The sequence below is a fragment of the Lygodium microphyllum genome, chromosome 18 (assembly GCF_053477565.2).
Source record: "Lygodium microphyllum isolate KBCC chromosome 18, Lygodium_microphyllum_v1.1.10, whole genome shotgun sequence".
Lineage (NCBI taxonomy): Eukaryota > Viridiplantae > Streptophyta > Polypodiopsida > Schizaeales > Lygodiaceae > Lygodium > Lygodium microphyllum.
Genome location: NC_141152.1, coordinates 131,350,839 through 131,377,929, shown reverse-complemented (window position 1 = coordinate 131,377,929; position 27,091 = coordinate 131,350,839). Strand labels below are relative to the sequence as shown.

At 42.3% G+C, this 27,091-nt stretch overlaps 1 protein-coding gene across 1 annotated transcript in view; it reads left to right on the top strand.

The window, feature by feature from the left end:
• LOC148021386 (putative enoyl-CoA hydratase 1, peroxisomal) overlaps positions 1 to 27,091 on the top strand; it is a 101,276-nt gene that overhangs the window by 41,992 nt on the left and 32,193 nt on the right. Inside the window, exon 4 of the mRNA XM_087698146.1 lies at positions 18,165 to 18,447. Within this exon, the coding sequence (XP_087554272.1) occupies positions 18,165 to 18,447 (283 nt within the window). The remainder of the gene's footprint in view (positions 1 to 18,164; positions 18,448 to 27,091) is intronic.

Genomic DNA, 27,091 nt, shown 5'->3' with positions numbered 1-27,091 from the left:
GAGGCTCCCTCTCCACGCATGATCTTGTAGGATTGGGTTCCTTGTAAGTAGCACAAAATGGGCAAGGCAACTTTCTAGTGAGCTTGAATAGGAGTCTTTATGAAAGAAGACAACAATTTCGCCATAAAAGATATGTTTGGCCTAGTATAGATGAGCTAGATCAGTGATCCAACAAGACACTCATACTTAGTAGCATCAGGAAGGGAATCTTCAGTAGTAACCAACTTGGACTCAGGGTCCATGGGGCAAGAGATAGGATGACACTTGGCTATACTAAACTCCAAAGGAAGCTCGTAAATATATTTGTACTGGTAGATGAAAATGCCCTGTGCCATTTGATAGATCTCTAGACTAAGGAAAAAGTGAAGGATCCTAAGATCCGTCATGTTGAATTCTTGCCTCAAGCTCTCTAGAGTCCGATCAACCTTTTTTTGAGTCACTCCTTGTGATAATCAAGTCATCCACATACAAGATGACCAAAATATACTTGCCACCCGCAACCTTCTAATAAAGTTTGGAGTCATGATTTGATTGATGGAAGCCACTTTGTAAGAAGAATTGATTAATCCTTTGGAAGTAAGCCTTGAGCGCTTGTTTCAAGCTATAGAGGGCCTTTTGCAATCTGTAGACATGATTCTCCTTCCCTTGCACAAGAAAACCGGGAGGCTATGAGACATAAATCTCCTCCTCAAGTATGCGTTTCAAGAAGGCAAACATTAGGTCCATCTAAAAGGCAAGCTAGTAGTTAAGAGGTGCAAAAGCCAAAATAGCCCGAATAGTAGACATAGGTTGTAGGTGCGAAATTCTCTGAATAATCTAAACTCGCACGCTATGCAAAACCCTTGGCAACAAGCCTAGCTTTATGCTTGTCCAAGGAGCCATCAACTAGATACTTGGGCTTAAGAATCCACTTCACACCAATCACCTTTTGCTTTTGTGGACGTGGAACGAACTCCCAAGTTTGATTATGCTCAATTACATCAAGCTCCTCCTACATAGCATGGTACCAAACATCATGTGCAAGAGCCTCATTAACTATAGTAGGCTCGTGATCTTGAAGAATTCAAGACATAAGAGCATAGTTCACACAGAGTGAACCATCCTACTATGCCTGTATCTTGGTTGATCTATGTGGGTGTGAATGGGTCACAGGAAAGTGAGCAACACTTGCATCCTCCACGAGCCGTCCATACCATTGACGAATGGTGATAGGCTTATCAATGGTCGTGGTATGAGGGAGACCAAGAGGCCTTTGGTACTTGAATTGCACCTATTGGAGGTAGGGGCTCCCCCTCATTGGGCAAAGATGCATCCCTCTCATTAGAAGAAGAGGGCTCCTTCTTAGATGGCTCAACACCTTTAGAAGACACTTGAGGGAATGGGGTTGTGAAGAAAATTGCTAGGGTTTGTAGTGAGGAAACACAGAGTGTACAACCACGACAAAAACACAAAGAGACAGACACAGACACAAAGCAAAATTCGAACCCTAAATGCAAAATTCAAAACTCAAACACAAACAGAAGAAGGGAAAAAAGAACACAGCTCTGAAGTGAATGAATATTGCAAATGAATGTAAGAGTGTACAGATACTCAAGGGTAGAGTAGTGTGTCGAAGAGTGACGTCCATCGGAGATGGATCCCAAATCTGTGACCACGAGTCGGAGTGTAGGATGGAGAGGATGCAGCAAATGCAGGTCTTAGGAGGACCTGGAGCACCGAACGTGTTAAAAAGACGCAGATCTAGAGCATGGCTACGGCGGATGGAAGATGAAGATTAAGCTCATGATGACATAGACAAGACTTGACCAACTGTTACTCAAGTGAATTAGGTTTCAAGGTGAAAGCTTGGACTCATAAACACAATCTTGAGTATGAGACTGACAATGACCAAGACACTAACTGAGATGGAAAAACATCATGATATTGTATTCATCATATATATGTGTAAAAGTGGTAGTTAAGTACAATGCTTTATAGTTGCTAGATGGGTAGCAGTTTTCTCTCTCTGTGCATATGGGATTCTTACAGTCTACATGTCTTTAGCCCAAATTGCCTCATACAAAGAGGCTACATTAGGTGTGATTGCAAATATCTCAACATCCCTCCTCAATCACAACTAGAAAGTACAAAGTGTGTAGAGGCTTTAGTGAGAGCAACACCTGCAAAGTGTGGGCACACCATAAACATGGCAAAACACCAAAGGTTGTTCGCGGAAGAGGCTAAGTGTGGGTACCACAAACATGATGGTCATCTAGAGGCTGTAACAGGGGCCTCACAAAGTGTACAGAGGTTGTAGTACAAGGCTATATGAGGTGTTTACAAGCTTATGTCAGAAGCATTAGAACTAGGCAATACAAGGCTAAAAAGGTCTAGTAAAAAATTGGGTCAAGGACTGGCAGGCCCTTGCAGTTTTCAACATTTCTTTTCGCATAGATCTTCAATTTATTGTAGGTCTTCTTGTTAGTGTAGTCCAGCTTGCTCTTTTTGATCTTGTACTTGTTCTTCACTTTGCTTGCAGCTTTAGTGTCTTCATGGTTGATCTTCTTTTTTTTCTTTTTCTTATTTTCTTCCATTGCTTTGCTTGCATTGATCTTTCTTTCATGATCATCATTTCCATGGAATTTTCTTGCATTAGTTATCTGGTTCTTTTCTTTATGGTCCCCCTCAAGCAAAGGTACAATCTCTGAGCTTTGCATGGTCTTCAACATAAAAGAAACGTCTTCAAAAACTTGCACTTTCTCTAAGGTAGCAGGCATGCCTTCAAGTTCTTCACTTGGAAACATGGATGACATCTAAATGAAAAACTTCATGTTTGTCATTGAAAAACAGCTCCACATCTTTGATTTTCTGACCAGCAAAAAGAGTTGAAACTTAATGTGTCAAAAGACACAAGAGATACTATTGCAAAAAAGCACTATGTAAGTATCAGGAGATACTAGCAAATTTAAACTTTTGATGCTTGATGTTGATGAACCCGTTGCTCGAGTCCTCTCCTTGCTAGTAAAATCTTATTGAACATTGAGTAAATACCCAGATCAGAGTGACAATACTTGCCTTGCTAGATGGAGGAAGAATGAAGCAAAGAAAGAAGCTTTGGTGTTTATGCTATTGCTTGAGGTTTTCCAAATTTTCCAATTCTTCAAGATCTCTTCTCCTTACTGATTTGATGGGCAAGTGTTTGCTCAGATCAAAGTGGCAGAAGCTTTGTTTGAGTGGCAGGAGAGAGATGTAGGGCAAGGTTAGGCACGGAGATCAAGGTAGATAGACCTTACGCGCAGTGAGAGAGACAGAGTGTGAGTGAGTAGAGTAGAGAGTGAACATGTTTTTCGGTACAATGACAAGAGTACCACTTTAGGTTTTAGATAGATATATGTATGAAAGTACAATGTGCTAAGGGTGTGTTCACACCCGTGCACATATAAAAGGCACGATGGCCCTTTATTCCCAACAACCTCCCACCTAAAAGCAATGTGCCTTAAGAGGAGAAAAGAATCAGCTAAGTCTAAGTATGTACAAAGCTGAAATAAATATATCTATCCAACTCCCATCATCTGTTGGCAATGAGCAAACTGCTCTGCTGGAAGACCCTTCGTGAGAAGGTCTACAGGATTATCATCTGTATGCACTTTGACAAGCTCAATGCTCTTGCTGTCAAGTACATCTCTAATGAAGTGATACTTCACCTGTATGTGCTTTGTCTTTGCATGAAAGACAAGATTCCGTGCTAGCATGATAGCACTCTGACTATCACAATGGAGAACAGGTAATTCTATGATGCCAAGCTCTCCCACGAGACGTGAAAGCCATAAAGCCTCCTTACATGCCTCAGTAACAGCTACATACTCTGCCTCTGTAGTAGACAATGCAACACACTTTTGTAGCCTGGAGATCCAAGAGATTGCTCCTCCCGTGAAAGTAAACACATACCCAGAAGTGGACTTCCTGCAGTCTGCATGACCAGCATAGTCCGTAGCCGTAAAGCCAACAACAGATGCATTCTGCTTTCCAAAGCAGATGCACAACTCCTTTGTGTCTTTGAGGTATCTCATAATACCTTTCACTGCCTCCCAGTGCTTCTTGCCAGGGGTTGCCATGTATTTGCTAACCACTCCCACTGCAAAAGCAATGTCAGGACGTGTAGCAACCATAGCATACATCAAACTACCAACAGCTGAAGCATATGGTATCTTGGTCATTTCAGCCTTCTCATCATCAGATGTAGGGCTGTCCTTTGCACTCAGTTTCACATATGGAGGCAACGGAACCCCAATTGTTTTTCCCCCCTCCATATTGAAACGCTGCAAAACTTTGGAGATATACTCCTGCTGAGATAGATAGAGTAAGCCTTTAGATCTATCTCTGAGTATTCACATGCCAAGAAGGTGATTTGCATCACCCACATCCTTCATGTCAAAGCTACCATGAAGACTTTGCTTCAATGAGTCCAAGGCATGAGTATCCTTGCTAGCAATCAGCATATCATCAACATACAAAACCAAGATAATCAAGCTGTCATCTGTTGCCTTCTTGGTATACAAGCAACGATCCACTTGACTTCTATGAAAGCCTTGGGACTACATGAATGTATCAAACTTATGATACTATTCTCTTGGTGCTTGTTTCAGCTCATACAAACTCCTTTTGAGTTTACATACCATTTTTTCTCTCCCTTGTTCAACAAACCCTTCAGGCTGCTACATATATATGTCTTCATGCAGATCACGATGTAAAAACGCAGTCTTTACATCCATCTGTATGAGCTCCATATCCTCAACTACAACCAAGTCCAAAATGGTTCTCAATGTAGTCATCTTGACTATGGGAGAGAAAATCTCATCAAAGTCAATTTCATGCTCTTGCTTGTACCTCTTTTTGCAACCAATCTTGCTTTGTAGTTTGGTGAGGAACCAGAAGTGACCTTCATTTTGTAAATCCGTTTGCATGGAAGGGTTTTTTGCCCTTTAGGCAATTGCACCAAGTCCCAAGTGCCATTTTTTTCAAGAGATTCCATCTCAGAAAGCATGGCTTTATACCATTTCTTGCTGTCTTGTCTCTCCATTGCTTCCTTGAAGTGAGACGGTTCACCACAGTTTGTCAACATGACATAATTAGCCACATTGTTTGCACCAGGAACAAACCTATCAGGTTGTCTAGTAGCCCTAGACGATCTCCTAACCCAATGGTCATTGTTTGCTGGCTGTTCGTGCAAATTTCCATTTTCAGCATGCTGTCCTGGCATTTCAGCCTGCAAATCAGCATTAACAGCTTGCTGTCTTGGCTGTTCCTGCACATGTAATGGCTCATTTTCATGGGCAATAGCTGGCTGATCATTTCCAGCATCATTTCTTGCATTTACAGGTTCATTTACAGCAGGTATTTGCTGCTATATAGGGGGCACATATTGCTATCCAAAAGGTATTTCTTCTCGGAATACAACCCTACAGGCTTCCTCAGTCTTTTCGGGCTGTTTGTGCATGCGATCTTCCCGGAAGATAACATCATTGCTGTGTACTACTTTCCTTTTCTCGGGATCCCATAATCTATAACCCCTTTCATCCTCGTCACCATATCCTAGAAAAATGCATTTTCAGGACTTTGGTTCAAGTTTGCTGCGTTTTTCTTTACGAATGTGCACAAAAGCCTCGTAGCCAAACACTTTCAGATGAGCATATGAAGGTGGCTTGCCCGACCATGCTTCTTAGGAAACTCCCCTCCCAAAAGACTTGTTTGGTGACCGATTAATCAAGTGAACGGTTGACATAACAGCCTTTGCCCAAAAACCATGGTGTAATGCAGCATGAGACAACATCATACGGACCTTATTCTATATGGTGTGATTCATACGCTCTGCAACTCCATTTTGGGGTGGATTATGAGGGGCAGTGAGCTCCCTCTTTATCGCTTTGCTGTCACAAAATGCCTGAAAGGCTTTGGACACATATTCCCTACCATTGTCAGAGCGAAGACACTTAAGTGTCTTATCTGTCTGATTTTCAACCAATGCCAAGAATTTTTTAAACTTGTCAAGTATCTCATTCTTGCTACGAATAGGGTAAACCCATACTTTTCCTGTAGCATCATCGACAAAGGTGACAAAATATTTTTTTCCCCCTAAAGATAATCTTGGCACTTGACATACATTCGAATGTACTAACTCTAGAGGAGAAGATTTCAAAGAAAGAGACTTTTTGTGAGAAGTCTGTGCATGTTTGCCATAAATACAATGATCACAATGCTCAAAATCAGCATAACGAAGACAAGGCAAGTAACCCAAACGAGAAAGCACTTTCATTCTTTTTTGACTCATGTGGCCCAACTGGCCATGCCACAAAGAAACACTTGGTTGCTCGGTCACGGCAACAACATAGTCACGCACACTAGATACATGAAGTGGATACAATGTATCACTCTTGCAACCTCTGGCAATAACCCTGGATCCTTTACAGATCTTCGATTTTCCATCACCAAAGGTGGTATGAAAACCATCATCATCTAGATGCCCTGTGCTAATTAAGCTCTTCTTGAGCTGAGGTACATGCCGTACATGTTGAAGTGTAAAGACAGAGCCATGTTGAAACTATAACTACACACTGCCAATACTTGCAATCTCACATGCATAGTTGTTCCCAAGATGGACAATACCATGTCGACCCCCTGTATATGCGGAAAACCACTCACGATGAGGGGTGACATGAAAGGAAGCACCTGAATCAAGAATCCAGGTATGTATGTCATCATCTGTATCTGCAAGTAGAGCATGTGCACCAAAATGTGAAGAGACAAAGAGTACATCACTACCACTGTCACTGTCATGAGTGACTACATTCACCTCTTCAATTTTTACACTGCTTTTCTTAGGCTGACTGTCCTTCTTCTTTTCCTTGCAGTCATCTGTCTTCTTGCCTTTTTCTTTCTCTTCTTCCATTTGTAGCAGTCACGTTTAAAGTGACCGTTCTTGCCACAATGATGGCATTCAACATCTTTTCCACGTGATTTACTGCGTCCCTTGCTATCATATTTGTCGTTTTGTTGTGATCTGCCCCTAGTATGCAAAGCACTGGAAGACTTACTGGATGCATTGTTCTGCCAATTCATCTCTTCCATAAGTAAAGCACTCTCTACATCAGGATACAAAAGGATCACATTAGAATTGCTCAGAGGAGTTCTGAATGTATCCCAACTCTCTGATAGAGTGCAAAGCAAGAAAGTAGCCTTAAATTTCTCATCAATCATGAACTTCAAGGCAACCAGCTAGCTGAAAATGGAGTTAAACTCACTCAAGTGAGTAGACATTGCTGTACCTTCTTTCACACGCAAATCCATAAGCTTTTTTAGCCAATACACTTTACTTGCAGCACTCTTCTGTGCATACAGTTCTTCCAGTCTAGTCCATATAGCATATGCAGAATCCAAATCTTCAATGTTGAAGAGCAAGGCATAAAAAATTGATAGCTCTATGATTGAGCGTGCAAGCTCATTCAACCCATCCCAATCGTCCTGATCCATGTCCGCAGGCTTTGCCCCTTTAGTTTTGGTCGGCTTTGTCTGCTTCTTTTGTAACAGGATATTGTAGCACTGTTTTTTCCACACTGCAAAATTATGTGCGTCTTCAAGCTTCTTTATATGGATCAAATTACTGCTGTCATTGCTGCCAGCCATGGTTTTCAGCTCAAATGTGACAAAAAAAACCCAGTAAATGCAGGCCCAAATTGTCACCCAAGTGACCAAGGTACAAACAAGTACCAATTAGCAATAAATGACCACGCAGAAGTACAGATTTCAGATCTGTAATTCAGTTTTTAGAAGCACTAAACCAAGTGCTACAGCATTATCCAACTGATTACAACTGTTCCAAAGGGCATGTGCATCACATTACATGAGAAATCCCAAAATTTCAGCTGCAATTTCTGTTGTACGTGTACCCACGGGCATAAAATTCGACACAAACAATCAAAAGCCCCAAAATTTTGTGCTCAAAAGCGTCAAACACACATCTGTATTTCCTCTGTCATGCATAGGACTGTCCAATTTTGCCAAAATAAAGCAATTTCAGCAAAACCCCCAAATTTTACCAAGTGTTGATGTCCAAATTGCATGGAATTCAACCTGCATGTACATAAAATGACCAAATGTTGCACAAATTTTACCCAAATCGCAAAAGCCCCAAATTGCACAGTGTCCTGTGTGCCTCAATGTCGAGAAATTGGGTCAATTTCAGCCCAATTTTGCATGTACATGAAAAGCCCCAAATGTCGGGGACAAAATGTCACAAGTTCTTGCAATTTCTTAGACAAATATCACTGTTGCATCTTGCTCGCATGAAATCTGGACAAATCCCCAAATTTTCCAAGTCCTGCGTGCACTAATTTCAGTGAAATTGAAATAATTTCACTATAATGTGAAAAGCCCAAAATTCTCGGGCAAATGTGCACCAACTTTGCAATTTCTGAGTCAGATTGTCAGATACGAGAAAAGCCCTAAATTTCTGAGCCGATTTTGCACAGATCTGAAATCTCGTGCTTACGCGTGCGAAACCCTGTTAGTGGGGGTGAAGCAATTATCAGAAGAAAAAAAAAGGTTGAATTTTGGAAAAAAAATCTGACAGGTTGACGGACCCGTCAGTCGTGCGTTGTGACGCCCGTTGGACACGGCGCCTGTTCACCGGTCCCTCACGCTGCATCAGCTGGTCGCCCCCGTCGCCGGTCGTGCAGTCGTTGTTCCCTGTAGACGTCGCACCCACTGGTCTACGCCTGCTATACTGTTGCTTGTCGCCGTGCAACTGTTGCGCCTGTCACCATTTTGCAGTCGCCGTCAACTACTGCTGATCACCTGCTATGCTTGCAGCAACAATAGCCTACTCTCTAGCATCCATGACTTGTCGTGTGCCCTGCAATGACGACTGCAAATTGTCGCCTGCTGCTCGTCGGACTCCTGCAACACACGAGCTTGTTTGCAACCTGCCCGTTGCTTCTGTCAACTGCCTCTTGCCAGCTCTGATACCAGTTTGTAGGGCAAGGTTAGGCATGGAGATCGAGGTAGACAGACCTTACGCGCAGTGAGATAGACAGAGAGAGTGCGAGTGAGCAGAGTAGAGAGTGAACACGTTTTTCGGTACAATGACAAGAGTACCACTTTAGGTTTTAGATAGATATATGTATGAAAGTACAATGTGCTAAGGGTGTTTTCACACCCGTGCACATATAAAAGGCATGATGGCCCTTTATTCCCAACAAGAGAAAATGATAGCCTGTAGAAGGAGATTGAGAAGCTCCAAGACAGGTGGGTGCAAGCTGGCTATGGGTGCCAGGTAGAGAGAGTGATGATTCAAGTGAGGATATGAAGTTAGATACTCAACCTGAGCTTGGACTGAGCTGGAGAGGGACTGAGTGAGCAAAGAAGAGCTAAGCCGAGCTGAGCCATGCCCGATTGGGTTCTGATACCATGTTAAAAAGACACGGACCTAGAGCATGGCTATGGCGGATGGAAGATGAAGATTAAGCTCCCGGTGACATAGACAAGACTTGACCAACTGTTACTCAAGTGAATTAGGTTCCAAGATGAAAGCTTGGACTCATAAACACAATCTTGAGTATGAGACTGACAATGACCAAGACACTAACTGAGATGGAAAAACATCATGATATTGTATTCATCATATATATGTGTAAAAGTGGTAGTCAAGTACAATGCTTTATAGTTGTTGGATGGGTAGCAATTTTCCCTCTCTGTGCATATGGGATTCTTGCAGCATGCATGTCTTTAGCCCAAACTACCTCATACAAAGAGGCTACATTAGGTGTGATTGCAAATATCTCAATAAAACGCAAGCTAGACAGATGACGAAGAGGGCTGGCAGCTGTCCCCTGGTGTGGAGAAACTGTCACGTGATGATGGAGATGGGCTGCCAGCTGTCGCCTACACACTGGAGGAGGAAACACAACAGCACGTGTGGCAGCAGACTCTGGAGTTGGACAGCCATGTGTGTGTGGAGTGATGGCTGAAATCTGCACTCAAGGGTGTGAAATCTACACAGACGCAATGAGGTTGAATGGGGGCAGCTTGTCTATTTATAGATGTTAAAGGGTGCCCCAAAGAATTAGGGTTTTTGGGGGACCACTGAAACTTTCTCGGACCGCTTTTCTTTTTAGGGGTTTTCATTAATTAAGTGTGTCTTGGGGGCTGTTTTAAGAATGCTAATGAGTTGAAAAGTGTGTTTTAGCTCAACACCCCCTATCAAGCCCAAAACAGAGCCGAAAGGTTAGTCTAGCCACTTGGATTTTTACTTATCCCAAGGCGTCACACCCCAAAAAGCAGCCAGGGCATCGGACTAAGGGTACACGTTAGTTGCCCAGTGGCCTACCAAGACTACAGAGGTGATGGTTATCTTACCAAGGAGGAGTTCCCTTAGAGAGGACAGGGCATTGGACAAAGGGTGCACATCGGCTGTCCAATGGCCTACCAAGCTCTACGAAGGTAGATGGAACCGGATTGTTTTTTTTTTGTTTTAACTGAGAGTTAAATTTTATGGGATGCGCCGATTGAGTAACAGTGACCTAGAAGATGAGAGTAGGGAGGGTACGCCTAACACATCACAAAACAGTACAGGCTTACCCATCCACTCAAGGGTGTCGATGATGATGAAAATACGATGAGGGAGTATGGTGGTGTGGTCTCAACATAGCCGTTGGTGGAAACAACTTAGGATCCGCTCAAGTGGTGCTCTGTACAATGAGATACAAAGTATGCTACATGTTGAAGAATGCTCATGTAGCAGGTGCCAATTGGATAATGTCTCTCGTGGAAAAATTGTTCACTTGCCCAAGTGCCCTAGTACAAAGATGATGAAATCATGCAATGCAAAGGAAAAGGTACAACAGGGGGGAGAAGCTGATATCGAAGACAAAGTGTTGAAGCTTGTAGAATACCAAGAAGGGTAGAAAGCCTCTCTCAGCCAAGATGTAGATGCCGAAGAAGGAAGAGGAGCTTGATGTCGGTCTTCATTGTGGTGCCGAGAACCACAAGGAATGGAAGAAGATGATGAACATGAAGTGGATGAAGCACCTTGTTGGAAGAGCAAGGTAGAAGTCACCGCCATGATAGCATTGAGAGAGATGCTGGACACGATCCGCCTTGGGGGGGGAAACCTCCATGCTGAAAGAAGAGCAAGCTCGCCTAGGATGATGAAACCATGAAAGGAACGGTGCGCATCCCCATGTCTCTAGCCTGGGTAGGATCAAAGCAATTTGCAAGTTAGCCCTACACTGAAAGACAAAACCTTGCAAGAGAGATGAGAATCTGTAAACATAGAGGTTAATGGTGAGATGCTCCAAAGTTAAACATAACAAAGAGAAAGTCTAACTGAAAAGACAATGCAATGAATATGTATATGTGTGAGTAAATGCAGCGGAAGACTTAAGAATGGAAAAGATAAGGACAATGAATCCTATGGGTTCTACTCTAAGAGTGCGAAAAATGGATGCTAGATTGACCTAGGGTATCCTAAAGGACCTAGAGACATGCTAGTCGAAGAATGTGTCTACCATCGCATACGTCCAGTAGCAGGGCTTTGCCAAGGTGGCGAGGTGGAGAGGAAGGTGAGATGGATGCATGAAATGCAACGGGATTGGGACTTGCAAACCAAGCAGCTAGTCCCTTAGGGATAGTGAAAGAGGTTGTCTGCTGAGGTTGTGCTCGGGCCACATGTCCAGTAGCAACAACGGGTGCTGAAGGAGCAGATAAAGCAGGAGTAGAAGGTGTAGCCCCACTAGATTGTGCAGTCGCAGTGGTCTGTTGAGGCTTTTTAGGTGGAAGACCTCGGGCCTTGGAGAGACACTTTCGTCCACATGGCCTGCTCTCTAGCAGTGTGTGTAAAATTGGTTTTTCTTAGAGAGTTGCTGTCAGATAGGTCTAGATTCTTAGGTTCCATATGAGGAAGAGGAGTCACGAAGACACCCATCTGCCCTTATACTCCCTTGCTTATAGTGGGTTTCTATGCCCATCTTCTAACACCCCCCCTCAATGCCAGGGTGGCATTGGATTACAAGACATGTATAAAGATCCCCCCCTTTTTGGGATGCCTTTATAAATCAGGCTTACAAGGTTGTTTTGGGTAGATGATTTAAATAGTCAAAACAATTGATCTTCAGATGAATTGGAGACATAGTTGGCCACCAACTTTGACTTTGGGTGAAGTTTGATGTCTCATTTCTTCTTGAAACCAGCCTTTCATCTTGGAGAGGGTGGTAATTGCTTGATTAAGCACTTAATTACAGCAATCAACAAATAAATATAAATTGAAATACATAATTTACCTTAATAATAATGGACATTGGACACCTTGTTGGCCCCAAATTGATGCCCCTTTTGGTATTTCTTTAACTTTGATTGCTAATGAAATGAGTACAAGGTGAGGTTACACAATCTCGTGTTGTTCCAAAAGCCCCTTGTTGTGGTAACAATTAGCAAGCAATTGGGACCATTTGCTCCTTGACTTTTCACGCTGGACTTGCATGATTGGAACCACAAACTAGCCAAATACTGCTCCAATTTACAATGAATGGGCTGGCATTTGAATTCCTTGAAAATTATACAAATTTCAGGTGCTGAATTCAGTATGCTTTCTCCTATTGGCAGGGGTCCCGAGTGGTTGTTAAACCTTAATTTTCACAGAAATTTAGGGTTTTCAGCAGAAATCCTCTTGCTGTCCACCAAACATGGCTGAGATCTAGTCCAAATGGCTGAGAAATGCTAAGATTTTTTGAGAAATTATTGGAGAAGGTGAGAGAAAGTCAAGATGAGAGAAATTTGATTTTCTTCTTGAGAAAATCCTAAAATCTTCTTGTTGCTTGCTCTAGCTTGTATTTAATGCAATCACCTATTGCCAGGCACCTCCAAAATGCTGTCACTTGATTAGCAATGCTGTTGCTAGCCCTTGGAAGGTCTCTCCCTACAAGGAGTTACATGGAAAGAGGCACCAGAGTCTACATTCCAAGTCTGAGTAACATCATCATCAATTGACAAAGGTGCATCAATCACATCAGCCTTGGTAATTTGCATATCCTGCATGTGACATACAAGGGCATCATAATCTACTGCACATAGTACATCAGCCTTTGCATTCGAGAGCTCCTCTATGATTACATTGGAGGCCACATTGGCCTCTTCCTTGCCTTTGGCTACCTCAGATGCATCTGTTGTATCCTCTTTTTTCTTTTTGTCTCCTGCATTCTTCTCTCTCTCTTGTTCCTTCTCATAGTACTTGCAATCAGGCTTCTGTGACCCTTGCGACCACATTGATAGCAAGTAACATCACTCTTTTCCTTTCCTTTGCTCTTGCTTCTGCTTCTTTGTCCAACATTTGCATTTTTCTTTTCAGCCCTGCCTCTAACATTGTAAGCTAAGTTGCTGTCTTCTCCACTAGACTTATGTCTAGTTTATTCATTCAAGATTGAATCCCTCACAACATATGAGAGATTGGGGTTATTATTGAGAGAAACTACCAAGGTCTCCTAGGAATCAGGTAGTGTCATGTTAGAAAGATCGCTCTCAACTTATCATCAAAATCCAATTTTGCATCCTTGAGCTGATTTAAAATACCAGTAAATGCACTCAAGTGCTTAGCTGCAGGCTTGGACTCATCCAGTCACATATTCACCAACTCGCGCATTAAATGCACCTGATTAATAGGTATGGTGATCTCATAGGTAGTTTTCAACTTCTTCTATATTGCATGACTAGTATCTAAGCCCTTAATGTCTGTCAAAATGTCATCAGTGACACCCATATTTATATAAGCCATTGCCTTTTTGTTGACTTTGGCCCAATCTGCATTAGACATTTGTGTGGGTTGATTTTCTTGCAAAGCATCCTCACAATCCTTTAAGAACAATATGCCCTACATACGGTCTTTCCAAAGGTCAAAACCGTGACCATCAAACCGCTTGATTTCCATCAAACTCTTAATGTCAGATTTGGAAGAAGTTGCATCCATTTTTATCACAAACGCAAGTGTAAATACACTGAACTGCAAGAGCACAAGTTGAACCAGCCAATACACTGCTGTTCTTGTCCAACCAGCAACAAAATCTCTGCTGTTTTTACATAAACCAGCCACCACATAGGCAAATACTGCAGAAATTTACCAAAATCTGCACAAAATCCCAAATTTCTAGGTCCAACAGTGCATAAATATCAGCCAATCTGACCCAACTAAGCAAAATTTGATCAATACATGAAAAGCCCCAATTTTTCCAAGTCCAATGTCAAGCAATTTTACTCAAATGAGAAAAATTCCAACAAATTTGGCAAAATTCCCAATTTAACTAAGGTCAACATGCACAATGTCTGCAATTTCTGATACAAATGTCACTGTCAAGCATAAACAATATCAAATTTGGGAAAAGCCCCAAATTTCTAGGAGCATATTTGCACAGATTTGTGTTCTATGCTTACACGTGCAAACACATGGAAGAGCAAGAAATAAGAAAGATTGAAAAATTTCTGATTTATCAAAAAAGGGGGGGCGGCATTGACTTGCCTATCCCATCGGCTCGTCAGTCCATTGCGTGACATGAGACCCCGCTGGTCCCTGTTGGACCCTGTTGACTGCCGTCGCGTCCGCCTGATCATTTGCTGACTGTTGCGTGATGGTCCTGGTCACGATTGCCATTTGTCCCGACAACCTGTCACGTGGGCCTGTCCGTTTGCTTTTGCGACTATAGACTTTACCGGTCGTGCAACAGTGTGTCGCCTGCTCTGCTGCGAATGCTTCCTGCGATTGTAGCTTGCGGCTATTGCATGCACCTCAGCAGCCCGTTTGATCTGTCGGTCTCAATGACGACTGCACTGTCTACAGTGATTGCCGGCTTGTACCGTTGAGCTTTGATACCAGTTGTTGAGTTTGCGGATAGTAGAAGCGTGAAGTTTTGCAGCAGGGGAAGTGTGCAAGTGAGTCAGAGTGACATAGAGAGACTATGAGCTGATTTGGGTGTACCAACAAGGCTGGTAAGGATGCATTCACATGTACAACATAATAATACACGTGTACAATACACGGAGGTAAATAAAGGACCTTTTACATCCCAACAGTCTTCTAGAGCAAATTGCTGTTCTCTGATCAGAAAATGGACCAGCAGCTCCCTCTCTTTCTCTCCCAGGCTTTGTGGTATACTGCAAGATAGAGAGAATAATTTGGTAGATTTGTTTATGAAGGCGCTTTGTCATGTCGTTCTTCGATAGCACTCCAAATCCTTGAGCCTTATGCCTCATCAAGGGTCTCAGAGGGGGCGTTAGAGATTTAGTCATCCCTTGGACTGACAATGTCAAGCTACAGTTGCACAGTTAGTTCGCATTTTCAGCAGCCATCAGGGGCGCGCACCTTTTGCCGAGCAGGTTGGACAGTTTGTTGGCAGGCAGCAGTGCCACGTGGCACATCTGCTGCAGGTCATTGTTTTTTTACTCATTATTTTATGTGCAGTTGGTAGTTTTGCAGCTGGTCAGCTAGTTTTAGCTGGCCAACCTGGCCATTTTTTGGCATTATTTTCAGCTATTTATTAGCACTCATCGCCTCGAGGAATTACTTTGACAACCCTTTTGTATATTTGCCTTCTTCATTTCAGCATTCATTGACTGAAGATTTTTGTGTTGTACTGCCTCTTTTCTCTCTTCCTTCTCTCATGTTCATTGTCGTTCCGTCTTGTCCATACGCTTTTGCATTTGTTGCACGTCGACGTTGTTTGTTGTTCCTCAAAGTATCTAATAGCCATCTAGGAACACGTTTTGCTTCTAGGATGGCATCCCCTTCCATGACAAACAACATCATCAGCAATATTTTGATCAATGGGCTGAATTTCAGGTTGCTAATTTTAGGCGATAATGGCTGATCTTGCTGCTGTACCCCTCAATAGGTGGCTGTAAATGACCATTTTTAGGTGCATCAGTCTGAAACAAAAGCGATAAGCTGTTACATGTCCATTGGTCCAACATGTGGCTAATTTTTGTAGTTAACGAAGGACTGACCTGCATTTTCAGCAAATAGAACATCTCTATTTATAAAAAGTTTGTTTGTGGAGGGCTGATACAAGCGGTATCCTTTGCTTTCTACAAGCACCATTTTTTTTGCTTCTCAAATAAAGGAACCAAACCAAGCATGCCACAACTTGGTGTCATCCATCACAGTGGCATCAACACATAATGCATCCTTTGATTATCTCTTCTCATATAGAGCAAGCTGATATAGGCACATTGTACAATGTGCCAATGATGAAGAGGGCATCCCCATCACTACAGTCATAGACATTGCATTGATCCATGTGGAGTTTAATCACAAAACCAACACATGCAATGTCTTAAATTGAAAGCAAGTTCGTTTTGCCAAGCACATACAAGACCTTTTGAAGCATGATAACTTTCCCGTTCATTGCAGCAATGGGAATTTGTCCGATGCCTTGTATTGCATATGAAGCATTATTAACGTGTACAATTGATCCCCCCATTTGTACATCTGTAAATGATAGAAACAAGTCATGAAAGCACGTAATATGCTTGGTGGCACCGTTGTCAAATAGCATATATTGCTATTTTCAGCAATTGATAAAGCATAAGATATGGCCAATGTCCAAACTTGCTAAATGTGCTTGTGCATTCTTTACACTTGCTGAATTTTAAGGAGCAGTTAAGCTTGATTGCCTTTTCTTTTCACTAGCAATCCTCTTTTTGCATTCCCCAATAACATACCCCTTTCTCTTGCAATAATTGCATCTCTTTTTGGTATCTTCATCCTTAGTACTTGAAGAGTATGTAGAAGAGGCTGATTTGGCTTTACCCTTTGTGGTTGATGGCTGCCATGATTTTCCTTTGTTCTTGTGGTTGGCTGCAAATCCTTGATTTTCCTTTGTCATATTGGAGCGATTCACCCATGACTACTCTTTTTGCAACAACAATGAGACCAACACATCAAATATGTATGCATTGGCAACTCCTTTTGCAAGCAAGTGGTGGAGTCTATTGGTAAATTTGATATGACTCAAGTGGGCCAACCAAGGCAGTAAAAATAAGAGAAGCATTAGAAATGATCTCATTAATGTTAGTAAGTTGCTCTGTTAGATCCTTATACGTGTAATGTAGGCATCCACTAAATCACCCTCTATCATGTGCTCCATCTCAAGTTTACGCAAACAGGCTATAGTAGCCTCATTGCACAGTTGATGTAAAGAAGCAAGTTTATTCCAAGCATCCTTGGCCTCTATGTATGATCGAATATGTGGAATAATCTATGTGCACAAGAATGCAATCAAAGCATGTACCTGGGCATCTCCCCATGCCATCTCAACTTATTAAGTGGTAGGAGATGCAACAGGAGTTGGAGTGGAAAATCCACTTGTGACGCTAAACGAACTGAATGAGCTTGCAACATTCTATGCAACAGGGCTTGCTGGCCTAATCTTGGAACTAGATACAATACCCCAAAGTTGTTTGGCACCCAAACAAGCTCCAAGCAGCCCAAGCCTCAATTCATAGGTGAAACTTTCTTGAAGTGGAAGTGTCCATTTACATTGACTTGTGGGGTTTATGAAAGATTGTTTACTTAGGCTGGACAAGGCTTTCAAAACCCACTTTGGTGTAGTAAATTAAACTCCGTCTTGAGTGAGCCAATCATGACAATCATGAAATATTGAAGAATTGCTCAGTGAGGCATAATTTGACTTAGTCAAGGTGCACTATAATTAACAGGCATATACGAAATGTGGCCAACATTCCACTAGATCTGTCAACTTTACCACCTTCTTATTTATGGTATTGTTGCTTGTGGTTGGAACTTGGGTGCAATTGGCTTATGCTTGTTTATAAATTGTGAAAGTCAAAATTTGGAAGGAAATACCTTATCCTGTTTTTCTAAAGGTGAATTGTTATGAAGTTTAGTTTTAATTAAACCTAATATTTTCTCACAAAGAACCCATCTCAATAGTTAGGTCCGTAAACGCTTTCACCGAGAGAGTGGTCTACTAGAACTTTAGAATGGTAGACCCTTGAAGTACATGGAGTTTTAGGCACTAGAGTATTGTCAATGTGCTCATTTTGGTTGTTGAGGCTTTGGTTTTTAAAAAGAAATGTGGGATTTACATGAGACTTATGTGTTTAATATTTTTTTTTTCGATGTTTTACAGATTTGGAATTTTTCCATCATGGGGTTTGTCACAAAAACTGCCCCGCATTATAGGAGTGAACCATGCACGAGAGCTTTCTTTTACTGCAAGGCCTCTTGATGCCGTATCAGCTGAAAAGTGGGGATTGGTGAACAAAGTTGTCCAACCTGGGGAGCTGATGAATGCAGCCATTGAGATTGCCCAGAATATTGTGCAGAATAATCATGATATGGTATTGAGATACAAGGCAGTTCTTAACGATGGTTTCAAACTTCCTCTTTATGAAGCTGCCGCTTTAGAAAAGGTAAGAAATTGGTGGCAATTTACATACTTTTTCACATTCTGAAATGTATCTTTATCAGTAAGAAGGAAAAAACTAGGCCATGGTGTACACGTTATGTAGCCTTCCCACAGAGTGCATGTTAATGGAGTTCTATGAGTTCTAGGGACACAGGTAATATTTAATGTGGGTACTCATACCTCTTCAGATTTGTAGCGTGGATAGCTGGATAGGCCTATGTTGCTCAATTGTTCTATGCATGCTCTGAAAAAACCAATAATGAGTCTAAAGAGTGATGTATGGTATGAAGATTAATGAATAGGTGAAACCAGCCTTGAATAAACCAAAGGGCAGTAGACTTTAACTTGCAAGCGCATAATCTCAAAGACTTGAATCAGATAAACAAATAATATGGTGGAGCTAGAATGCTCCGACACCATGATACAAGGAAAGATTGGCCCCAAAGCCTAGTGCCCCTTGTGGTATTTCTTTATCATTACTGAATTATTGTTTGTGTGTTTGAAAAGTCCTACTTAGTGGACTTACAATAAATTTGAGCTTTCAATTGGCCAACTTAGTACTTTTGTTCAATAGATCTGCAATGCTCTAGAATTTGTCGCCAGTTGCTTTCAACAGTTGTACCCCCAATTGAAATATGGCTAGCATGCTCGATCGAATCATGTGGCATATTGATCCACACAACATTTGCAACTATTATTGCAACTAGAAGCCTTATCCATGGATTCCAATAATCTCTCTAATACATACAATTTCCACTATGGTAGTCATTGTTGTTGTAAGTACGATATGAATTGTTACAACTAGAATCGTAGAAGTCCCAAAGTATGAGTTGCCAGCCAATAGCACCTCCTATCAGCATGTAGCATCACCAAGGAACTTCTAGATATTGGAGCCTATCTGAGGCAGCAGAGGTGCTCCCTCTTAAGTACCATGCAATGCTCCATAACTCGTCCCCGAGCAAGGTTGGCTCTAATTGAAATGGCTCTAATAAAGTTGCAACAATTGAGATGAATCTGCTAAGTCACCCTTGTCCATCCACTTCGTATCCATCCATGAATAATTTTGAAATTTCAATAGTTAACAATAGGAGAATTTATCTTTTATCCTTCTTTCCTTATGTGCCAATTCTGTTTAGGAATCAAGATCTCATCAGATCCTCAAGTTAAGCAAACTCCCCATTTTTTGGATGGTTCCTCATCTATAAATAGATAGTGTGCTAGGTCACTTGCATCTCAGTTGATTCCATTCTATCCCCAATTCTCATCATGTGGCTGCTAGCTTCTCCTGTTGCTGCTGTCTACTCATTCCTCATTACCTCCAGCTGCTTCCGTGGACATCCTTAACTGCTCCCTTTTCATCCCTATTGGCTGCCTTGCTGCTGTTCATTGTCTGGAGCAAATTTCAGCATCAGCCCGATCTGCATCATTTACAGCAGCTCCTTTTTGCATTTTCAGCACTTTTTTAAATCGTCCTCTACTCTGACTGGTGGTTAATGTACTTGGGATTCATCTCTAGTGGATGACACACATTGACCCCTCCCTTGACTTGCTTCCATGAGAGCCCCCAGCTGTTCGACAGCTCTCCTCTTGAGCATTCTACACATATTCATTCATTATTTAGTACTTTTCATTCATTTATTCATTGCTTATTCAGTTGTCTTCAATTTTACATTTTTGTGTTTTTGTGTTTTGTGTTTTGTGTTAGTGTTTGAGTTCACTATGTTTCAATCATGGTTGTACAAGCTGTGTTTTCAAAACACCTTGTGTTGTTCTTTTGAAAACCCTAGCATATCTTCACATGGAGTGCCACTACGCTACTATAGGTGGAGGGCGTCCTTGATCCATACCAAAGCAAGTTGGAGGAGAATCAAAGTTCATTTAGAGGAGATTAGGGAAGCCCACCTCTCATAGGAGCACCAAATGTTCTAGGAGCTAGACTCGCCTAGACATGCCATAGAAGATGTAGGCATTCATCTGTGCTATGGGAACCTCCAGCTTAGAAAACATTGATAAGATATTGACATCCAAGTTAGACCGAGGAGTCAAAGCTTGGCGTATTGGGCATTTATCCATCATTTGGATAGAACAAACAATGCCACTAAAGACATTCTCTAGATCAATCACCACTATTCATCTGTTTGCATGAGCAGTGCTTGGAAAATGCGATATCATCTCATGTATTGAGCATAGGGAGATGGCCACAAATGCTACTAAAGAGCAATCACCAAAGAATCTCAATGACCAAGAACATTGGAAACCACCATCCTCCAAGGAAGCCTTTAGAAGTGTCAAAAGTGGATGCAGCGATGGAAGCACCTCTCTCTAACAAAACTTGCAAATAATGGAGTATTGTGAAGATGTGCTCGAAGAAGGAGCCCTAGCAATATATAGACCATGATCATGAAAGTTAGCCCGATCTAGAGCCACAAAAAATGAAGTCAAGCAGTCATAAAAATGACAAACTGAGCACAATTTGGCCCCAATAAAGTAGGCAATTGAATCATAGGTGGAAAATAAAATGCCCAGCCCACAAATACATGCATAGACTTATAGATGAATTGCCTAATCTACTAACAGCCTCTCTTAGAATATGGGTGATTTTGTACAATACGATGTATAGTATTAATAACTTATCATAGTACATACAACAATGACCATCAGAATAGACCATGGATAGCCAAGTAGTGGGTGATCAAGCCACCATCAAGGTGCCTCGGAGAGAACGTGAGGACTATGTCGATCATACCAGCTCTTGAAAATAGAAACTAATCATAACAACTCTCTATGTGCGTCAACAATGCCTTTGTAGTAGCACATGTGACCATCTTGTCAACAATACCTTTGTAGGAACATATGCAACAATGGATTCCCCTCCTTCGGCCAGATCGCCAAAGTGCCCCCTCATGTGACCATCTTGTCAGCAATGTCTGTAGGAACATATGTGACAATGGATTCCCCTCCTTCGGCGAGATCGCCAAAGTGCCCCCTCATGTGAGCTTAGACTAGGAGCAAATCCCCTTGAACTCGGATGTCAATCTTAGCTCTAGTATCTCAAAACTTACCAGACTTTGCATGATGCATAAGGGAAGCCACTCTCTGGGCTCTTTGCACTTGTATGCAAAGTATAGATTAGGCTCAATTGTGCCATCTCCACCACCCTCGTACACTCTCTTTGTGGCGTTGGAGAATCATGAGGGATGACCGCATTACCAACACTAGAAAGCAATAGAGGAAGGGGTGGTTATGCCCTTGCCTTTCTTTGCAAAAGATGTTTCCCTCTACCCCTTAGACTTTGCCTTTGGTGGAGGATCTGAATTGGAGTTGGAGGAGGATGAGGATGACGACTTGTTGGAAGAGTTCGTATTTTACTTCTTCTTTTTCTTTTTCTTGTGTGATGCCGCTAGTTCCTTGTAATCATTGTGTAGATGTCCCTTCTTACCATAGAGATAATAGTAGGCATTCATCATCTTCTTCTTGTGACCGCTCTTCTCTGAAGTTGCAAAAGCCTCCTCATGGCTACCATGTCGAGATGGAAGCCTCCCCTATAACTTCAAAGCCTCATGCTTGAGTAGCTTGGAGGACATATGAGTAAAGCTAACTAGGGTTGATGATGTTTGGGCCTGTAGAGCTTTGGTTGCTCCATCAAGCTCCAGAGGGAGTTGATAGAGCACACCCCCCCACAAGATGAGCCTCTAGAAGGGTGGACTGCATGTGCTGAAGCAAATTATGCACATGTGTAACACAAAGTAGAAAAGATTGAATGGTATCCTTCAACTTGAACTTCATTTGCTGGAGTTGACCATAGAGAGTCACAACTTGGATGGTCAATGGAGCCTCATACAACATTTGTAACTTCTCCCATACGTCTAAAGCATAGTGATAGGAAATGGCTGAAACGGCCCCTTGGCACGTGGAATCGCCGTCTTCGGCACGAAGCCGTCGTGGGACGCGTTCCGAATTGGTGGAACGTTCCCTGTCCCGTTTCAGACAGGGAGCGTTCCTTGTCTGAAACGAGACAGGGAACGCCACGTGGCACCACTTACCTTCGCCCGGCCACTGCTCCCGCCCGGATCATCTGCGACTACGCGTTTCGCCTGCCGGCTCTTGCGTGCTGCTCCCGCTCGAGATCTTTTGCCCGTTGTTCCTGCCCCCGTGTCCAGTCCGCAGCGCCCCCCATTCCCTGTTGCGTTGTGCCAGTCCCAGCCGCCAGCGGCCAGTCCCCCGTCTCCTGCTGCCTCTTGCCTCTTGCCTCCAACCTCTCTTCTTTTTTCTTCTTTCTCTTCCTTCTCTTCCTTCTCTTCCTTCTGTTCTTTCTTCCTTCTCTTCTTCCTTCTTCCTTGGACCTTCTCCCTTCTCTTCCTTCTTCTCCTCTTTTGTTGAGTCTTCCTTCTTCTCCAAGTTCCAAGTTCTTCTTCTCCTCTTCCCTTCTTCTTCTCCCTTCTGTCCTTTTCCCTTCTCTGTCGACTCTTGAGTGAGTCTTGAGCCTTTTTTCTTCTCTCCTTTTCCCTTCTCTCTCGACTCTTGAGTGAGTCTCGAGCCTTCTTCCTTCTCTCGAGCCTTCAATTTTCAGCCTGAAATGGCTTCATCTTGAGCCTTCAATTTTTCATTCTCTCCACTCTTGAGCCTTCAATTTTCAGCCTGAAATGGCTTCATCTTCCCGCCCCGCTCGTCGGGTTGGTGGTTGAGGAAGAAGGTCCGATGATTGGTCATGGTGGGAAGAAGTAAATGTTGACTGCCCATTGAGTGGTGGAGGATCTCGACCATGGGCTTGCAAGCTTTGCCCATACAAGCGAACTAGTGTAGCAAACAAGGTAATCCATTGAGCCGAGCATTTGTGTTTTGAATTTTTATTGATTTTAATTTTTCAAAGTTACTTAAATATTAGAATATGAAATACCAAGTGCCACTTGTTTCATTTTAATATTAATGTATAATCAGGTTTGAGCTCATCTCCTACATGAGCCAAATTCAGAGGTATAGTTTTGTCCGAATGTGACCTTGGAGAAGCAAAGGGAGCTTCGTGACTGTGTGGCAGGTCAACAAGCTTATTTTGCATCTAGACCACGATGTGTTGCAGTTGACCTTGCAACTTTTATGACACCATCCCTATTATATGTATCTAGAGCAGGGTCAATATCAGGAAGTGGCACCTCCACACCTACTGTAGGCATTGCATAGGCCATGGCATTAATAGCGCCACATGTTGCACATAGACAGAGCACACTTGATGCTAGTTGGGATCCCAAGAAGAAGGAAGAGGTGGATACATCAGTGGCACGCTTTTTTTATCATGACCACATTCAATTTCGTGCAGCTAGGTCAGAGTATTTTAAATTGATGTGCAAGAAGATTGGTAAGTATGGCCCTTCGTATGTATCTCCATCATCAGAGACCTTACGCACCACTTTGCTCGACAAGGAAAAGCGCCTTGTTGAGCAAGCAACAGTGACTAGAAAGAGCATGTGGGCTAAAAATGGAGTTTCCTTGATTGCTAATGGTTGGAGTGATACACGCAAGCGATCCATTCATGGTATGGTTGCTTATTCTCGTGGGAAAATGTATTTCATATCTTCACATGATGAATCGGGGACAGGAAAGTCAGCAGATGTACTTGTAGCAGAGTGGGTTACATGTGTTGAGCTTATTGGCCTCGAGCATGTTGTGGGATTTGTGGCAGATGGAGAGCCCGTAAATAAGACAGTAGGTGCTATTATCCAGGGATATTATCCGCATATCACAGTTTTATATTGTATGGCTCATTGCTTAAACAACCTACTAAAGGATATTGGTAACTTGTCATGGATTGCACCTATCATAGAGCAAGGAGCTCAAATGGTTAACATTGTTTTGAATCACCAGTTTCTTCGCCATTACTTATCTTTGTGGTCGAAGAAGACACTTTTAAAATACTATGATATCAGATTTTCCTTTAACTTCTTGATGCTATGCAAGTTAAGAGAATGCAGTGGTGCCTTGAGGCAGTTATTTCTTAGTGATGAGTTTACCTCATCAACATTGGCAGATACTCCTATAGGTATCTTATGCTTGGAGAAAGAAAATAACTCCACTTTTTGGGATGATGTAAAGCGGATAGATGCTATGGTATCACCTATTGCACATTTATTGAGGGTTATGGATGCTATGCAACCTTGCATTGGCAAGGTATATGAGGCTATGGATAGGTTGAATGAAGAGTTGCAAGAGTTGGCACCAAATGATGAGGTGTATGAGGAGATATGCCATTTAGTTGTGATGAGGTGGAACTCTTATAGCTTACCCATGCATGCAGTTCCATTTGTTGTGGATCCTGAGTTCCAGGGCAAGGGTCAGGAGAATGACACTGAGGTTATGGGTGCATGGAGACTTATATTGTCTCGTTTAGTGCTTGATCATGGCACTAGACGAAAGATCAGAGATCAGCTTTCATGTTATAGGACATTTCGGGGTTCTTTTGGTTGTGGGGATGCACAGGAAGATCGCTGTAAGATTGCGGAAGCTTTGTGGTAGGAGGATTATGGTTCGGATGGTCCTGAGTTGCAACAACTAGCCATCCGTATTTTGAGTGAGTCAGTTAGCTCCTCTTGTTTGGAGCAATTGTGGAGTATATACGCTCACATTGCTTCAAAGAAGAGGAACCGTCTTAGTGTGGAGAGGGCAAATGATCTAGTATTCGTTAGTGCTAATTTGAGTATGCTATGTAATAGTTTGACAACAAAGTCCGATCCATTCATAGAGTGGGAGATGTAGCAAGAAGAGGAGACACATGCTGATGTTGAGGGAGATGCAGCAATTCATGGTACACATGATGATGAGGCTGGCACTTTAGGAGTAGCTAGAGCAGCCTCAGATCATGATCATGATCTTTGATTTAGTTTACTTATCATGAGTCTCATGATACATGATACATGTATATTGTTTATGATATTATGATCATTGATGACAGTGTGACACTTGGGCTGTTGACAGTTGTGCCATGCCGATGTTATATTTGTACTCGAGTCTTGCAGTCTCAGCTGCCCTTTGGGCTATTTTGGCATGCTGCATTTTGCTTCAGTCTAGAGATTAGACTTTATATTTGTAGTCTTTTTTGGGGCAATGAGCATGTTCTTTCAAAGATTAGACTTCGATTTCATATTTGTAATCTTTTAAGTTTTTTGGCAATGGGACCATAGGCATGTTCTTTCAGCTTAGACTTTAAAGTTTAGTTCATTGTTCATTGTTTTATCATTTATGGCATGTGTATTATTCATTTTATTATTTATAATTGAATAGCTTAGCTCTTGAGCCTTGTAAGTTGCAATTCAATTTCTAATGAGTAGTTTTAGAATGATGCATGATATCTTAAAGTTAAAACTTAAAATGATTTGTCCTTGTGGATTATATACCTTGGTTTTAAGTTTTAACACTCCAGAGTCCACATGGATTATGAGTGAAATATTAATTTTTTTTCATGAATTTTAATTTTTAAATGCCATTCCCGTTCCCACGTCCCCGTTCCCTAGGTTTGGTGTTCCCGTCCTCGTCCCCGTCCCCGTCCCCGTTTCATGTTTCTATGGTCTAAAGCTGTCCTTACGAGGTAACCACTAGAAGGACCTTTTTAGAAATGCACTGAAGAAGCACAAAATAAGCACGAGCATTGTCTGTATCCCAAGTAAGAGCTGCTTTCTCATAGTTGCGCCCGTCCCAATCATGTGGAATGCGATTTTGAGTGTGGGGACGCACAATGGCTCTTGAAACCACGTACCACAAATGCATCTGCTCAAATCAAGCTTTCGTGACAGCACCCCAAGTGAGATAATTGGGACCATGAATCTTGTCAGTGGAAGAGCGGGGATGTGCCATTAGAGAGGATTAAAATACAGAAAGCTGCAGGAAAAATGCTTCCAAGGGATGCTTTAAATGCAGCCATGCAGTCCTGCAAGGATCAGAAAAATCAAAACAGAGGCTGCTGTTCACAAACCACAGATATTAGAAGGCTGGAAACAGTCCAATTTTGATCAGAAAATGGTCATCCAAGCTAAAACAGACTGGGAAAGACTGATTAGTAGGAGAACAATGCGAGCGCAGACTTACAGTAGAAAACAGCACCAAGATCTTGAACATGGACCCCTGAGACCCTGTCAAAAGTGGGTGCAACAATGGAAGCATGAGAATCTGTTGTAATAAACTACACAACATGAGGGAAGAGAGAGGAATGCTTGGGAAATGGTATCCATAAACCAAGACAAGAGAGAGCATAGATACAACAGTGAGTTTCCAGGGTTGAGTAGTCATTGGCATTGGCACTGGCTCCTACTCTCCAACAACACCTGCAAGTAATGAAGTATGCTGAAGATGTGTCCGAGGAGGAGGGATCCTTGGCAATAAATAGGCCATGATCATGAAAATGTCGGTGAGATCTCGAGCCCCCAAAAATAAAGTTGGCTGGTCACAATTTGGTCCTTGACCACATCTTCACCTTGAGGGGTATGATTGAACATGCAAAAGTGAGGAAGAAGAGACTCTACTTTTTGCTGAGTGGATTTTTGCAAAGCCTTTGATATAGTTCCATGAGATAGACTACTACAGAGACCGTAGACTCTAGGGATCCCATTGAATATGATTTGGGTTATCTATGCATTGTACAACATGGTGGTAGGTCGGGTGAG